This window comes from Gallus gallus, chromosome 4 (assembly GCF_016699485.2).
Source record: "Gallus gallus isolate bGalGal1 chromosome 4, bGalGal1.mat.broiler.GRCg7b, whole genome shotgun sequence".
In the NCBI taxonomy this organism is placed as follows: Eukaryota; Metazoa; Chordata; class Aves; order Galliformes; family Phasianidae; genus Gallus; species Gallus gallus.
In genome coordinates this window covers 2,357,548-2,374,548 of record NC_052535.1, presented here as the reverse complement: position 1 = coordinate 2,374,548, position 17,001 = coordinate 2,357,548, and the positions used below count along the sequence as shown (strand labels likewise).

At 53.0% G+C, this 17,001-nt stretch overlaps 1 protein-coding gene across 1 annotated transcript; it reads left to right on the top strand.

The window, feature by feature from the left end:
- The first annotated feature begins 5 nt into the window (after positions 1 to 5).
- On the top strand, positions 6 to 16,804 carry FOXO4 (forkhead box O4). Its single transcript, XM_015278657.4, has 3 exons — positions 6 to 593; positions 7,795 to 9,036; positions 12,285 to 16,804. The coding sequence occupies exons 1-2, from the start codon at positions 165 to 167 to the stop codon at positions 9,016 to 9,018; spliced, it is 1,653 nt and encodes a 550-aa protein (XP_015134143.3). The 5' UTR covers positions 6 to 164; the 3' UTR covers positions 9,019 to 9,036; positions 12,285 to 16,804.
- The last annotated feature ends 197 nt before the right edge of the window (positions 16,805 to 17,001 follow it).

Genomic DNA, 17,001 nt, shown 5'->3' with positions numbered 1-17,001 from the left:
CGCATGCGCACAGCGCGGTGCTGCTCCCTGGTAAACAGAGCGGCGCGGCGGCGGCGGCGGCGGAGGGTTTGGGGCTGACAAAGGGGCCGCGGGCCGGGCCCATGCGCCGCCGCGGAGCGCCTCAGGCCCGGCGGGGCGCGGTGCGGCGGCGCTGAGCGGGGCTCATGGCGGAGGCGGGCGGCGCGGCGGCGGCACCGCCGGACATCGACCCGGACTTCGAGCCGCAGAGCCGGCCGCGCTCCTGTACGTGGCCCTTACCGCGGCCCGAGCTGCCCGCGGGCGCGGCCGAGGCGGGCGGAGCGGGCGCGGCGGCCGAGGAGGGCGCGGGCGGAGCGGCGGCGGCGGCGGCGGGGCCCGGGCGGGCCGAGGGGGCGCGGGCCGGAGGAGGCGGCGGAGCGGCGGCGGCGGCGGCGCGGAAGGGCGGCTCCCGGCGGAACGCGTGGGGCAACCAGTCGTACGCCGAGCTGATCAGCCAGGCCATCGAGAGCGCGCCCGAGAAGCGGCTGACGCTGGCGCAGATCTACGAGTGGATGGTCCGCTCCGTGCCCTACTTCAAGGACAAGGGGGACAGCAACAGCTCCGCCGGATGGAAGGTGCGCGGGGCTGCGGGGTGGGCGCGGGTCGGTCCTGTCCTTCTTCTCGCTGTCCCCGCGGCGCCGTTCCCGGCCGCGCTCACCTGTTGCCGCTCCTCGTCCCGCTGTGCGCCTCGCCGTCCGTGCCGGTATCGCGGCCTGGCGCCGTGCGGCTCCGCGCTGCGCGGTCCCGGGGGGCCGCCCCGATGCGGCGCTGTGTCCGGGAGCGGCGAGGAGCCCCCCGCAGCCGTGCCGCTCCGTGTCGGCGCCCTGTGCGCGTTCCTCGCGTCCTCACAGCTGTGCTGGAAGGAGCAAAGCTGCCGCAGAGGCCACGGCGGAGCTGCCGGAGGGTTTTTTAACTCGAGGCCGCGGCTCTTTGCAGCCCCACTGCGCGGGGCTCCGTGTAAATAACAGTTTCATAGCAGGGATTCTTGGCGTTAAGGGCCTCCTCTAAAAGCGTGCTCTGTCCGAGAGTCGCTCTGCAGGGACTGAGGACCTCTGCTGGAGTTTGGCAAAGGGAGAGCGCGTCTCAGACCTCTTCCCATCTGCCCTCTCGTCCTGCTCTGCACGTGGGCAGGTGCTGCGTTCAGTGAAAGACACGGCTCCGTTTCCATCCTCTGCAGGTGGCAGCTGCAGTGCGTGTGTTGTTTGGTCAGGTGGGCTCCAGCAAAGAGAAGGGGCAGTGTGAGAGCTGGGCTGTGAAATAGCCCCATGGGCAGCACTCATACGTACCTCACAGCGGGTGCCCCGGGTTTGGGGTGTGAAGGGCAGCACCACAGCGATGCTGTGCTCCTGTTTGCAGCCTGTGCTGCAGTGTGAGCCGGTGGGTTTGGGGCTTCCACGGCTCCGGCTCTGCATTCCTCTCCTGCGTGACTGAGCACAGTCAGCACAAAGAGTCGGTTTTGCTTCCAGCGGTGTGTTGGTGGGTCTGCCTGCAGCTGGCCCAGCTCTGAAGGGGCTCAGCGAGCAGCTGTGGGAGTCCTGTTGGCTGGAGGGAGGGCAGGAGTGGTGGGAAAGGTGCAGCTGTCTCAGCCCAGGTTGGCATGGGTTGACACAGAACTTTTTCCTACTGCATTTCTCAGGCTTCTCACAACGCGTGTGTAGTTTAGCTGAAATTGAGTAATTGAGTATCCGTCCATGTTTCCTTATGTTAATCTCTCCTTTGTGCAGGTTGAACCTTTAAGCTTCAGTTTGAGGCAGGGCACGGTTGTTCTTTTCGGTAGGTTTGGGGGGGCTCATGGCAGAGAGCTGTCCCACCTCGGGCTGTGCACGCTCTGCTGCTCCTGCTGTTGCACAGGCTCGTGTTCTTCTGGCAAACAGTTCCTGGAATGGTGTCTGTTCTCTTTAGGAATGTGTCTGCATCTGTTTGGCAACGGAGCCTGAGCCTGAAGTTGTGTCTTATTAAATGTATCCCAAGGTGTTGTGGGGGATTTGAAGCATTGTCCCCAGCCGGGTGCTGCAGTAGGTGGGCATGGAGGTTGGTAAAAGCATGGCTGTCCTCTTAGATGAACGTGCAAAGGGACTGTCAGCCTTGGGTTTGCTCTGAGTTTTCATTGTATACCATGCTTAGGATATGTAGTCAGATTTGACATTCAGAAAGATGGTAATGGGGGTCTGTGCACAGAGGAAAGCAACCCGTGCTCTGTTGCTGTTCTGCGATGACTTTTTCCTTGTGATGAAATTCCTTGGTAACCCTGCAGCCTGAGGGCTGCTTCATGCCATCCACACAGCCCCAGAGATGCGTGGGGAGCTCCAGTTCCTTCTGCTCGAGTTAAGGACTCTTCTGGGTGCAGCTTCTTCAGTGTTGGCCTGAATGAGTTTGGGGAAGGGAACCGAAGGTGGAGGTGCTGCCCAGTGCTGCTGGGATACCTTCAGCTCCCCGAGCTGTGATGCTCCTGCTGTTTTGGCAGACACACTGACGACATATCGCGTTGTGCAGTTCTAATAGAGAATTTTAAATCGGAAGTTAAAGAAGTGAACGCGTTTGGAGCATTATACACATCTGCTCTAGTTAATATAAACCCTGTAAACTCATTGTTGCTTCAGAATGGCTTTGCAGCTGCTTTACCCCCAGCACACAATGGAGGGAAACACAGCTGTTACGGTCCGTGAGGGTGTGACCTGAATCCGGAAAGCTCAGTTCTCGAGGAAGGTGCTGTTTGCTGTTCCTGAACTGTGCTGAGCGCTGTGCGAGGGGACAGACCTGCTGGGTGTGCAGTCTGTCTGCTCCCTAATGTAATTCAGCTGGAGTTAAGAATTAACCAGGCTGGGGGGAGAAGTGTGGGCACAGGGGTGTGCCTGCAGCCGCTGTAATCCCCTCGTGGGCTCTGCAAGCTGCTCCAGGATAAGAGGATCATTCCTTTCCGGCTTTCTGCCTGCGGGATGGGGGGCGTGGGGGCTTTGGGCCGAGCTGTGCCTTGCTCAGCAGGAGGACACAAACCCCTCCACGGCAGTCCCTGTGTGCTCCTGTTACACTCTGTGTGTCCGTGAGTACGAGCAGATCCAGCACGGCGGTGGGCACACAAAGAATATGGTCCCATCCAGTGCAGGGCCACGTTCCAAAGCCAGGCTTGTGACATTCTCCCAAACCCACCGTCTTCTCTTCTTTAGGAGCAGAAGGAACTTGAAGCTGGCCTCTTCCGCATCACTTCAGTGTAGGGAAAATCAGCCTTTTCCTATGCGTGCAGTGGAAAGGAAAGAACAAATGGCTCTGCAGCATAGCACTGGTTGCAGGAGGCTGAAGTGCTGCTCTGTGTTCTGGCACTTCGTGTTCGCTTTGATTCAGATGTGTGTGTGTGGTGCAGCAATTCCAGTGGCTGCACTGCAGATTACAATGAGGAGGGACTGCCCTGACTGCCACCGCTGTGACAGCAGCTCTGAAGGTCCTCCATAGAAGAGCAGCAGCCAGAAAGCAAAAGCAGCCCCGGCTGGGAGGCTCTGCAGGTTATCCTCACACCTTGCAAATGAGTTCCAATTCAGTTCCAATTAAGCACGTGCTTGTTTTGCTGGAGGTGAGCTGTTCGCCATTCATTGGGTCGCTGACTGCTGCCCAGCCAGTTTCACTTTTTCTGTAGGCAGATGTACAGAAAGCAGTCGTAGAATCACTGACGGGTTGAGAAAGCCCTTTAGAGTATTCCCCTGTTGTTGCCTGCTGAGGCATAATTGGCTGCATGCCCAAAAGCCGTAAAGCAAAAGGAAATGTAAAAGTTAAGCTGAGCATCTTAGCTCTGAGCAAGGTGCTGTTCTGCATGAGCTTCAGCCCAGTGCACGTCTGTACGTGGGGAGGGCTCAGCCTGGAGCCTGGCGGCCCACAGCTGTTGGCTGTGCAGGGAGGGAGGCTGGGATGGTGCTACTCTCCATCAGACGTTCTGGCACTGAAAATGAAGAGGTGTGCATTCTACATCGCTTTGATTGCTGATGTTGTTGCTGTCAACACTGGCACCTAACTAAATGCAACAGAAACCAGACCAGCAGTAACCAGCAGAGGTACGACAGAGCCATGCCGCATTAGATCTGTGGGAGTTCTCTTTAAATTCTGTGGGTGATTCTTGTTTTTCCTTTGCAGGGTGCAGTCCTGCTCCGAGGAGGGGAGAGTTCTCCTTTTGGCAGCATCCCCTCTGCCCCATGCAGTGCACTCCGACCCCTGGGAGCTTTTGCTGCTTCCTGTCCGTTTGTTTGGCAAAGCTGCACTACTGAAAGATGAATTTGCAGCACAGCTTCATCTGTCAGGCAGCCCTGAAAGGCAGCAGCTCCTGGGATGCTGGCGTGGCTTGTTCCAACAAGTTCCTCCTGCTCCATCTAATCCCAAATAGCTTTGGCTGTGTCTGCCCGCCTGTCATGTTCAACATCTAAATTGTCACGGTTTCTCTCTTTTAGAGAGCTAGGATTGCCTTCTTCTGAGCTCAGCTTGGAACATTACAGAGAGGGGAAAACGTCCCTCCTAAGAAGCAGCTTTGTCTGCGAGGCTGAGGTCTGCACCCATGCTGGAGGGCGGCTGCAGGGACACGGCTCAGCTCCGGAGCAGTTGTTTACTTGCTGGAGCACAGCTTTGCAAAATCTCTGCCATGAAGCCTTTTCCCAAAGCCTTGGGAGCCAAGCGGCGGGGCGAGTGCTGAGACAGGCACTGACAAATGTGGGAGGCGGGGCGTCCTCCCTCGTGCAGCCTCTGAAGAATGCCGTGGCAAATTATAATTCAGTGCAATTACAGGCCTGGCTTTGGAACGTGGCCCTGTGCTGGATGTGACCGTGTTCTTTGTGTGCCCGCGAGGCAGTGAGAACGCAGTGCAGGGAGCTGCAGGGATTGCACGTCTCGTTGTTCTTTTTGTTCTGTCCCTGATTCTTCAGAGAGACTTTTTTTTTTGCTAAGGTTTCCTCTGGGATTTGTGGTAGGAATTTCTGAGACTTCCTCAGAGTGGCTGCAGTGCTCAGGAGTGCTGATGGAGCATCCCTGAAAACCCAGGCAAACGTGGGCAGTGGGATGGGGGACGACCCCAGCCTACCCTTGAAGCCATGCAGTGCCTTGGAAGGGCCATCACTGGCTTCTGCAGGAAGCAGCAGTGAGCTGTGGGTGGGATGTGCTGTCTGGAAGGCTGCTGGGGAGAGCTGCTGGCCTTATGCACCGCCAGGTGGGTGATGCCTTGCCTGCAGGCTGAGTGGGGCTCTGCACTGTGCTGCTGGAGGGCTGTGTGGCAGCACGGGCTGCTCCTTTCCTTTACATAGAGCCAGGAGATGTTATCAAATGAGAAGATTCAGTGCAGTGATAACTGCTGGGGAATGAGGAGATGGTTTGCGTGGTGTTAAGCACACAGCTGTGACTGTTGGTGCATCCTGCCCCAGACATGGAGTGGTTGGGGCCTGGGGGAATCACTGATTGCTTAAGTAAATGTTTCTGGCCAAGCTTTAATCCGTGTAGTAGCTGTCATTAATTTCCTACTAGTCTTGTCTGAATGTGGCTTAAAGGCATCAACTCTGATCCAAAAGGGATCAGAGACCCCAGTGGGGGGGTTTTCACTGACCACGTAGCTGTACTCCATAAGAACCTCTGTGAGATGCAGTCACCCATTCCCCAGCTCATTGCCAAAGAGGTTCCCATGGCTTTGGCACCGACCTGCCCCCATCCCCACACTCAGGCTGTGCTCTGCCTGGAGGCACTGCAGACCCACAGCCCGTGTGGGCACCCGGTGTCAGTGTTGCAGGGCAGCCAGGCTGCTCTGCAGCATCTCTGAAGTTAATTGCAGCTCTGCTTTTGGTTCGAGTTGCTTAACGTCGAGAAAGGAAATACGTCAGGGTTGCCTAGGGGACTGAATTCTGTCATTTCCTCTCCTGCCAGGTTTCACTTGGAGTTCTGCAGTTATTTATGGTGAATTTTCCACTCGCTTTCTCAGTGAGATTTGAGGGTGCCATCCGTGTGTCAGACGTGCGTCACTCTGACAGCTGCATCCTGATGCTGGGGAGCACACAGCATGGAAGCTGCCAGGGCAGGGGCTCCTCTCCTCGTCCCCATGGCTAAGTTTGCTGCCTGCATGACACACAGCCAGCCCAGCACACCCCCAGCCACACATCTGTTCTCTTCTGTACTTTTGTCAGTGTGGAGATGGTCCAAAATCAAAGCAGAGCTAAAAAAGGAGCCTGAGAGCCGTGGTGCTGTGCAATGGGAGATGGAGCAGTGCAGCCACCGTCTGTGTCTGTGGCCATTGACCATCGTGGCTGCTTAGCAGGGATGTTTGTGAGCACTTTGCTACCTTTTGTGCAAGGATTTCAGGCTTCCCAAAGTAGTTATGTCAAGATGTCTTGTTTCAAGCTGCTGTTCAGCCAGAAAATTTGGTACTAAAACTTAGGATGTGGAAAGTGGTGGTACTTTTCTTCAGGTTTCATTGCTGATGGAACTCTTGTAGCAATGCAGGAGCACTTAGACCAATGCAGCCTGCAGGACTGGGTGTCTTCAGCAGCTCACAAGTTAATGTCAGGAGAATGACTGAGGATCTGGGGACAGCCTGGTGGAGGTTCTTGCTGTAGGAGCATGCAAAGGCAAGTGTGGTCACCTGGGGAGCAGAGCAGTGCTTTGGAAGCGAGGGCAGCAGCTTCCCAGGAGATGGTACCACTCTGATTGCTGTTCTGGACACTTGGAGAGGAATAAAAGTGAAAGTAGGAGCCCGTGTGTCCTTTGGGAATGTTTTTCTCCCAATCCTCAACAGCCAAAGGTTGAAATGAAAGCTGACACAGAACCATTCGCACCTCTCCTTCCATCTGCACCAAACTTTCCACTGTGCCCGTGGTGTTTGTTTATCTGCAGCTGCTCTGCTTTAGGACAGCATGTTTGAGGTGGACAAAATAAGCGTGGTAAGGACTCATCTGAGAGGAAAGGGTGGGGAGAGGGAAAGCAGCAGGCAGGAAGAGCTGTGCTTAGAAGCAGTGGAAAAAGATGATAAAAGCACAGCTGGTTCAGAGCGATGACACTGTGCATGAGAACTGAAGGCTGCTCTGAGCCTTTTAGCTTGTATGACACAGGTGTTGCTCTGGACCACTGTTGTGCTACTGGTGTAGCACCTTTTAATTATGTGCAATTTGTCCATCTGAACTAATTGAGTGCACGGCGCAGGCTTCAGGGAGCCTTATGGAGGTCTGCCCAAACAGCTTGCTGATTCTAAAGCACGGGGAGGTTTATCAGCACAGCTGCAGGATGAAGATTTGCTTTGACATTGGTGTGCAGCCATTTTAGCTGGCAGTTTCTAGCAAAGCTCAACCACGTGAAGGGTGTTGGGAGGGACAAGGAATGTGTGCCTTGCCAAATGGGAAGATGGGAGAGGCTAAAACTGGCATGTACCGTGTGGGAGTGCATTATCAGCTTGAACATCTTACCCCATTAGAAGCACACACAGTGTACTGCATCCTTGCAGAGTGAGGCTGGCAGCCTCCAGGCTTAGCAGGACTCTTGCTCCACAGATTCTCTCTTGTTTTGGAGATGGAAAAAGGTGATGGGTATGTGGAATTGGAAGTGTTGTGTCAATATCGTGGTGGTTTCACCCCTGGTGCTGCAGTGGGGCACTGCACTTCTTGCGGGTGCTGTCAAACAAGTTCAAGCAGAAGTAGCAGGCTTCAGATGAGTAGCTCTTTGCTATACCTTTCTTCTCTGGATGCTGTCTGAATACACTGTGAGATTTCTAATTGAGAGGTGTGGTGTGAGCAGTCCTCACATCTTGTATTTTTTTTGTTTTCTTTTCAGAACTCTATTAGGCATAACCTGTCCCTGCACAGCAAGTTCATTAAAGTTCATAATGAAGCCACGGGGAAGAGTTCCTGGTGGATGCTGAATCCTGAAGGTGGTAAAAGTGGAAAAGCACCAAGAAGAAGAGCTGCGTCTATGGACAACAGCAGCAAACTCGCTAAGGTCAGAAGTAAAGCATCCAAAAAGAAGCCCCCTCTCCAATCTGCTCCGGAAGCCACTGCTGACAGCCCTGGCTCCCAGTTCCCAAAGTGGCCGGGGAGCCCATCCTCGAGAAGCAATGAGGACTCTGACGTGTGGAACACCTTCAGGCCTCGAACCAGTTCCAATGCAAGCACCATCAGCGCCAGGCTTTCTCCAATCCTGACCGAGCAGGATGACCTCCATGATGAAGAGCTTCTCCCATCTATGGTGTACTCCAGTGCATCCAGCAACGTTCCACCAACCGTGACTGAGGAGCTTGAGCTCATCGATGGGTTAAATTTGATGTCTCCCAGCTCATCCGTGCTGTCTACCCAGCAATCTGCCTCCAGTAGTCAGATCCAGAGGGATTCCAGCTTTTCCTTGCGGAGCCCAAATGCGGCTGGTCAGACCCCTACGTTTGGCAATTCCCTGTTTAACCCCGTTGAAATGTCTCTGCAGAGTTCTGTCAGCCATTTCTCCGGCCCGCAGACCTTGGAAGCTCTTCTGACACCTGGCTCTCCGCCTCCAAGGGATGTGCTGATGACTCAGGTGGATCCAGTTCTCCCACAGACTGGTGGCAGGATGAGCAGCCGAACTCTTCTGCTTCTAGGTGGACAAGCCACCCAGAGTAAGATGAGCTCAGGCAATGCACGAGGAAAGCCTGCAGAGCAGCAGGCAGAACCAGTTGGTGCCAGTGTTTTGCCATCAACGCTTCCCATAGTAGCATCTCCTCAGAACACTGCCAGCATTAACAGTTTGAAGGCTCCAGTTTCTGCAACAACTGCCCAGTCGGTCCAGCTGGGCAGTCCTCCACTGCTTTCTTCTGCTGGCCCTGCTCCTCTGGGCTTGAACCAGGACAGGCTGCCTATTGACCTGGACATTGACATGTACATGGAGAACCTTGAATGTGATATGGATTACATAATCAACAGTGAACTCATGGATGGAGAAGGACTGGACTTTAATTTTGAACCTGTTCCGTCTACTCCCAGCTATCCCAGCAGCTCGCAGGCTTCCAGCCACACCTGGGTACCAAGTTAACTTCAGGAGCACAAAAAGGTAAGCGATGCCATGGAGAGTACCATGGCTGTGTTGTAACAGCATCAGCCCTGTCTGGGAAGCTTCCTGTGCCCCACTGTTGGTAGTAGAAGAGAAGTCTTTGGAAGAGAGAGTTCTCCTTCAGGACAAGGCTCTGGGAGAGCTGCCTTCCTTATTAGAAGGGGAAAGGCTGCATGAAGGAGGGTATTTAACTTGAGCAGGTAGTAAGCTTCATAATGAAGTAGAGAAGCAAAGTGAATGAAATTCTTGCTGTCTCTCATTACCAAAGATGGCTGTTCTACAGGAGGTTGGTCTCTTCCATATGATGCTTTTAGCTCTGAATTTGACGTGAGAACGTATTCTGCTTACACGAAAATGGTATGTTCAGAGCTGTTGAACTGAGCAGGCACATGTTCTGTTTCTATCCAGGTTGTAATTATGCTTGCAACGTTTTCTAGCATGTGTAGATGCAAAGCCTGTTTCATGATCAGTCTGCTTTGCCTGCATGTAGCAGGACACAGTTGCTCTCAGTTATCAGCCCTTCTGCCCTTCCCTTATCTGGGAATGGTGTCTGTAAAGTCTGGTTTGCCTTTACCTCCAAATTGCCTATGCAGCCATTAGAATGGAAGAAGAAGAAAAAATGGGAGCGTGTGGTGTGAACGGGGATGGAAGGAGGAAGGATGTGTCAGTGCTGTCACACTGGAGATGGAGGTGCGTTTCACATTTGGAGCTCACCTAACTAATGGAAAAGGGGCAGTTTCTTCTATGGGATTTGCTGGGCAGATGGAAGGGCAAACTGCAGATACTACTTGGGCTGTGGGAAGCCCTTGAGCTTCAGAATGATGGAGGATGAGCAAAATTATCACATGCTTGACCTTAATACTCATTCCAAGGCAAGTGAGTAACCTGAAGACAGTCTTGCTTGGAGCAAGGGGTTTTGACTGGGTGACCTCTGGAGGTCCCTTCAGCCCGAGTTCTCTGCTGATTGCTGCTGCTGTTCATGCTGCAGGTCACATATTAGGCTGAACACTTCTCTGCTCTGTGCCAGTACAGCCTCCAGGCAAGTATTAAGGACTAGATGCAGTGAGAGGCTGGCCTTTGGGCCTGTGATGCTTAAGCATTGATACACCGTTATATATTGACTTTTTAAACACAGTTGAATACCTTTTTATTCCAAACCTCATTGTGCTGCTAAGGATTTCATTTGTTGGTAGCATTCTTCTGTCCATACTTACAAAAGGTCTTTGCTGTAGAGAGAGGGAGGATCAATTTAGATTTCCCCTGTTTCCTTACAGGGCTTTTTATAGTCTTGTGCACTCATTAAGTGTGCTCTGCTGAATTACAGGGTGTTTGCCTTAAACTGGGCTTCTTCATTTCAGGTGGAATATGGAAACTCGGTTTTGATTTCAAAGCTCTTCAGCTGTGTGAGGACAGTTTGCAAGCTGGTGGCAGAGGCTGGGGCATCCTCAGCACTGCTTCCGTGGGGTCTTGTCCTGAGCTCTTGTGGTTCTGTATGCCATGCAGTGCATCTGGAGAGAGCGTCCACTTTAAGGAGGGAAATGTTCACAGGAGTGTTTATGAAACGTGGGTGCTGCAGATATCCTGCAGTCCTGGCTGCCTTCGTTACCTGACCAAATGTTTATCAAAGGGTAGCGTCGAGTGCTGGTGAAGGTATGGCTGCAATGAAAGGCAGAAGGAGAAGATGAGGCTCCTAGCAGCAGCTGTGCTCTTGTTCAGTGCAGATATTCACAATGTGCATTGTTGAATCAAAACAGAGTAACCTTGTTCTGGTGTGCCAGGCTTTCATATTGCCATGTGAAGTTCACACTGGTGAAAACTACTGTGGATGACTGCTAACCTTAGAGCCATTCCAAGCAGCGTCGTCAGGCTGGTCTGTGTCTCCCTGAGTTGGGTATGGCTGTAATGCTGAGCAAAAGCAGTTGTCAGTGAGTGCCAGCGGTCATGCACTGTGATTTGGAACAGTCATTGCTGTTCCCCACAGTGCACAGAGCAGACATGACTTTATCCCCTTCTGCTGTGTTAAGCACTGAAGTGTGTTCACAGCTCCCCAGCACTCTGCTTGGGCCCCTTTACATGGAGATGAGAGATCCAGCACCCAACCCTTGCCTCTGCCCAACAGTGATGCAAAGCCCACAGAGTACCTCTTGGCCTGCAAGGAAGAGTGGCAGTGTGCCAGCACTTCCCTTGACTGGGAAATGCAGAAATCCTACCACTTCTGCTGCTCTCTGCATGGATAGTGTGTGGTTAAGGTGCTCGATGTGCAGAGTGCTTTGCAGGAGGAAGGCCGTGCAGGAAGCATGGCAACATCTGGAGGTAGTGGTCGGCCTGCAGGTGCTCCTCCACTGCTTCATGCTGGTGTTCCCTGTCGGTGGGTCTGTGCTTGCTCACCCTCGTGCCTTTCTCTACCATTTTGGTGTGAGGTCCATCTGCTCTTCTGGTGGAGTTTAGTTAACAATCTTCACGTGTTCAGTTGGGATTAGCTTTGTAGCCTGGAGAACCCTTTATCCCTCGCCCACCTTGGGCCAGACTGTGTTTCCATGCTGTTCTCTAATTCCTTTCAGTCCCAACACTGCATTTTGTTCTACCAGAGATGTAATAACTAACTAACCTCCCCCCGTGTTGTCTCACAGTTTCCCTGGAGCCTGTTGCTCTGGCTGCTTTTCTTCTTGTTGGGGCTGATCCCCCTCCTGCTGCTGCTTCACCTCCCCACAAGTTTCATTTAGTGCTCACTATTGCTATTGCTGAATGCAATGGACTTGGTGCCCTGCGTTTACCTTCTCATTCTGCCTCAGATTGTCTTAAATCTGCTGAGACCTCTCCCAAGCCTTGTATGCTGCTCTGAGTCCAGCCAGAATGAGGCTGAGGGTCTCTCTGTCTTTTCCCTCCCAACTCACATTTGTGGCTGCTCTTCCTTGCTACTTTCCCACAGTGCTTCTGGTGGCAGCCCAGTCCTTAACACCTGCTTATCTTACCAAGCTTCGGTGCCATCAGCTCGAAGGAGGAGTGCTTGCTTCTGACCTTTGTGCTTTTGTTTTGTCTTTCTGTCTCAGTGGTACTCTGAGTTTGGGGCTGAGCAGTGGTGTCCTCCGCTCGACTCTTCCATCAAGGTCTCTGTGTTTGTTCCCTAGTGGAAATGGGCATCCTCTGAGCAGCACAGGGCTGACTGATAGTAACTATCTCCTTATCTGTGCATCCAGGATTGCCACCGAAGCTGAGGTGTAACTGTTCACTCTTTTTCTTCTCCCTAGTGTCCTTCAGGTTTTGAACATCGGGTTCTGACTTCGCTTCCCACCCCTGGCAGAGAAAAGAACGGAGCATGTTGGATTTGGTTTCCCTGCACGCCACACCTTGGGCAGAAGGGGCTGCCCACCTGGGAAGAAGGGGCAAACTGCATCTGGCTGCAACAGGAAGAGGTTAAAAAATAAGAATCCTGTTATGTGCCGCGTCTCTTCCTACAAACCTGACCCTGCCATGGACCTTCTGGGGAAACCCTGGGCTGTGCGTGTCCGGAGAGGAGCCCTGGTAGAAACCTTGGTCAGAAGCCTCTGTGCCGGGCAGTAGCGTTTTCCCATGTGAAGAGTTGGGTTTGCTGGAGGAATGTCTCCATGGCTGTCCTCTCTCTGCTACGGCAGAAAGCCTCCCAGTGCCTCGGGCTGGCGGAGGGCTGCTCGCTTCCCTCCTGCCTTGAAGTAGTTGGACGTTTTCATTAAAGCCACCAGATGTGCACTTGGAATCCCACGGACCGGCCGAGGAACGGGAAGCAGCGTGCTGGTGGAGGCTGGTGGGAAGAGGGGTGCTGTTATGGGCTTGGGGTCGGTGGTTCCATTGTGCCCTTCTCACCGGAGCAGCCGTCATCGTTGTGCAGTGAAGGGCTGTGGTTGTGGCATTAGGGGCTTCCTCTCGTTCATCTGAGACGAGCGGTGTTGAGTTTTTCACTGTGCCAACTGTGCCCCGTTGAATCTTAAGCGTGTTTAGAGAAGTCCCTATGCTGTTCTCAGCACATTCCCAATACACCAGGCTGATGTAAAATAGGCACGGGTGCCAATAGCTGTTCTTGGGACGCGGAAGCATCATTTGGGGTTTGTTTCTCATCTGTCATGCTACAGCAGAGAAGGGGAAAGCCTGGGTGTGGCCTTAACAGAGCCCTGGTTGCTTTTCAGAAGGGCATTTTCTATAGATGAAATATTTTTTTACTAATCTGGGAACTTTCTACAGTGAATATGAAGCCAATGTTAAGTGTGTCCCCATTAGGCGTATCGGGAGCCTCTGAGGAGGTGCCAGTGACAGACTTCTTTTTCAGAGCTGTATTAGGAACAAACGTGTTTGATGTTGGATAATGTATATGATTGAGGGGAGAGAGTTGGCAGATCCCCACAGTTTCCAACCGCTGTGGGGAAGGGTTGTACATTATTGTAATCTATATGTAAAAGTAGCTGCAAATTACATAGAAGCTTTTCTAAACCTTTTTAAATATATATTATATATTTTAATTGAAAATGAGATTATTGGATTAAAAAAAAAACACTTGCTGCATCTGTCCCCTTGATAGCAGATAACACTACAGAGTGGGAGGGGACAGGCCTAAGGCATTTTGGGCCAAGAAGCTGAAAATGTCATTAGTACAAGTGGGAAGGGCACTGCAGCGTAACTGGGGGATAACTGCCTCCCCTAAAGCAGGTGGAAGGCACCAACGTGGCATGGCATTCAGCCACAGCTCCTCGTGTGCTCCCCTGGATCCAGCACTCCCACTGCGCTGGGGAATGCCAGTCATCAACAGCACTCCTCGTCCCTTCGGTAGCTGGGCTGCGTTGCAGGGATTCCCATTTGTGGGATGGTGTGGGCTTGGCCATGCTCCATCTGCTGACGTTCCGGGCAGACCGATGGAGGGCACTAGCTGGTGTGTTTGGTAGCTGTCATCTTGGGTTCTGTGATTTTTTACTTGTTGCTGGAGTTTCTTCTGCTGCTGGGGAGCACCACCCTGGGGCTGTGTCAGAGCTTGCCCCATCTCTTGGTTCTTGCAGGACAGAAGCTGGGAAAGAGGAGACCAGTTCACTTGACGTGTTCCTGCTAGCATTTGGTGCTGGCAGTGGCAGGACCTGGTGAGACGTGGTGGGGCTTTTAGGGTATTCCAGTAGGCTGGGTCTGGCTGAACCCCTCTGGGCTCCTCGCTGAAGGAGGAGGTGGCTTCTGCTCAGGTTTCCATCGTGCGGTGCCCTGAGCCATGTTGTCTCACCACCTTGTCTGCTGTGTTGTCATGGGCCTCATTTCGTTTTCACTTGAGTGGTGATTGGAACACTGGGCATGGTTTGTCTGCCTTCCTGCACCAATGAGTCTTCAAGAGCCTTATCCTCAGCGTGCTCGGCCATCAGAGCCCTTGTGTAGTCTGACAGCCTCTGCTTTGAAGGCAGTCTTTGTGGCAGACCTCATGGCGATGCGCTTAAAAGTTACCCATCATCTGCATGTCTGGCCACACCTCGCTGCAACAAAACCAGGAACATTGAGGAGGCAGATCGTAAGCTGGGATACCAGGTCTTGAGCCACGGATGCATATTCTCACTGCGATTAGTTCATTACTCAAATCGACAGATAGCCTTTCCACAAACACCTCGTGCTACATATGGCATGCATTGCACATAATGATCGGCCATTATGCTGATTCACTTAATAGGTCTGGAGGGATTTGGGTTTTCTGGTGGATAATATGCCACTTTGTTTGCTTGGACCCTGAGGGCAAACAGGTCCCATGATGTGCGGAGTGAGCTGATGGCTGCCCTGCTTAGGGGTGGTTCTGCTGCTTCACAGCTGTGTATCAAGGACAGGATAGCAGCACACCCAGTGCTGCTCAGTGTGACTCTCTAATGCCTTTATCGTGAAAGCAGAGTCCAAAGCAATAGAAAGGGCGTTGTTAGCAACAGGTGCTCTCCATCCCCTCAACACAAGAGCAGCTGGCAGGGGCTGAAGGAGCTGGAGAGCATGTGCTGGTGCTGAGGATGGTGCTCAGAAGGAGTGCTCAGTGAGCAACGAATGCAATGTTATGGGCTCGGGCAGATTCTCTGCTTGTTGGTATGTGTGGCAGGGTGCTTTGGATCCCGGTCACGGAGGGCAGGGATGCAGAGAATTTGGGAGTTCTCCAACCCCTTCTCAAATAACTTCCCCTTCATAAAGCTTTTCTAGCCTGGGATGTTTCCTCATAGGACATAAAGGACTTTAAAGTTCTTAAACCACCCCTGGCTGAAGGCTGGGAGGAGAGGTCTCACTCAGCACTTCCCTGGGATCTGTGTTCTGTCCCCAAGTGTTTGCTTCCAACACATGCTGAGTGCAGCACAGCATCTCTGTGGGTCGTTGTTCCGAGTCAGCAGCGGTGACCAGCAGGGGCTTATGGGGGCTGTTCCTGTAAGGAGGGGTCGGGCTGGGGTTGAGGAGCAGCTCTGAGCCTGGTGTGGAGGGCAGGGGATGCTGCTGTGGGGACTGCTGCTCCACAACAAGTGCCTGGGGGGCTCCTGGCACGGAGCCCTCCGCCACGCCGAGCACATCTTCCCTGTCCTCACTGTACCAAGTTCCATTCACCTCCAGAGGATCAAATGCTGTCTTCCGCAGCGTGAGGCCACCTCTCTCTGGGCCCCGAAGGGTTCTGCCCGTGGAGCCTGCTGGGAGGCACGCTTATTGCTTTCATTTACACCTGAGTTTAGCTAATTGCTTGAAACTTCTTCATAACTTGAGCGTATTTTACTACTACCAGCTCCCTGTCAAAGTCTGGGCTACTGAAAGCTTCTTAGAGCCCTTAATTTCCATAGCTGGTGTGTCTAAAACCACAACATCCCCCTGCCCTGGGCTGCTTCACCAACAGCAGTGCCATCATTCTGCTAAGTGAGAGGAGTGAACGCAGTGTGAGCATTCCGGAGCCCGGCTGCGCTCATAACTGAGGCTCATGCTAGAAGCAAGTAGCTCTAATCAGCTTTTCCAAAGGAAATGCCTAGAAAGCTTTTATATAGATCATGATTTGTTCATTTTCTTACTTAGGTGCTTATTTATAGCCACGCTCAAATGCTCCAGGGCTAGCCTTGCTCCGGGAGGGAGAAACCTGTGTCTGGTGCTGTGGGTGGGGGTGTCTGGGGAGAGCGGGGTCACCAAAATACTGTGCAAGTTTGGACCATTATCCAAAAAAAATACAAGTATATCAATTTTGGGATGTGAAGCTGAACAGGAATGGCGTAGGGTTTGCCTCAGCTGCACTCCTGGTGAAAAGTCTGTTCTGATTCACATGGGGAAAGCGAGCAGGAGGTGACTCCGGGTGCCTGAAAGCTCGGTGGCGTGGGTAACTCATCACTACAGCTCATAACCCCTCGAGGAAGGGACCCTTGTGGTGCTAAGCAGGAGGGCATGGCCACAGCTGGGGCACCTAAAGTGTCTGGAGAGGTCTGGCAATGCAGGGCCCTTCTGCTGGAAGGAGCCTTGTTCAGAGAGCTGGGGCTGGTTTGGGGAAGGGGTGTTTCCAGCACAGCTTCCTGCACTGCCAGCACAGGCGCTGTGCACAGGACGGGCACCACGAGCGGATGCCTTTCCCAGCCCATCCCCTCTGCACACTTTCACCCATTTCTCATGAGAATTGTTTTATTTTTTACGTAATAAATCTCTGCTTTTGTTTGCTCTCTGTAGCAGTGTAACTTCTGAACCATTACAGGCTCTTTGTTACCATCTGTGCTAGCAAGACTGTAGAATGTGCTAGACTAGGGGGGAATGTTTGACGAATAAAAAACCTGTAATCCTCTGCTGTGTGTCTCATGCAGTTTGTTCTGGTGCAGTGGTGGGGGCCCCTTTTTATTGTGTTTATTGATTTATTTCCTTGCCTTCAGCTTCTTTCCTTCACCTCCCCGTGCTGTTAGGGCAGCCCGGTGCTGGGGTCGCTGTGTGCCTGCCCTATGGAAGCTGCAGTGTGCTCCCAAGTGTGCACATCTCTTTGGTGCA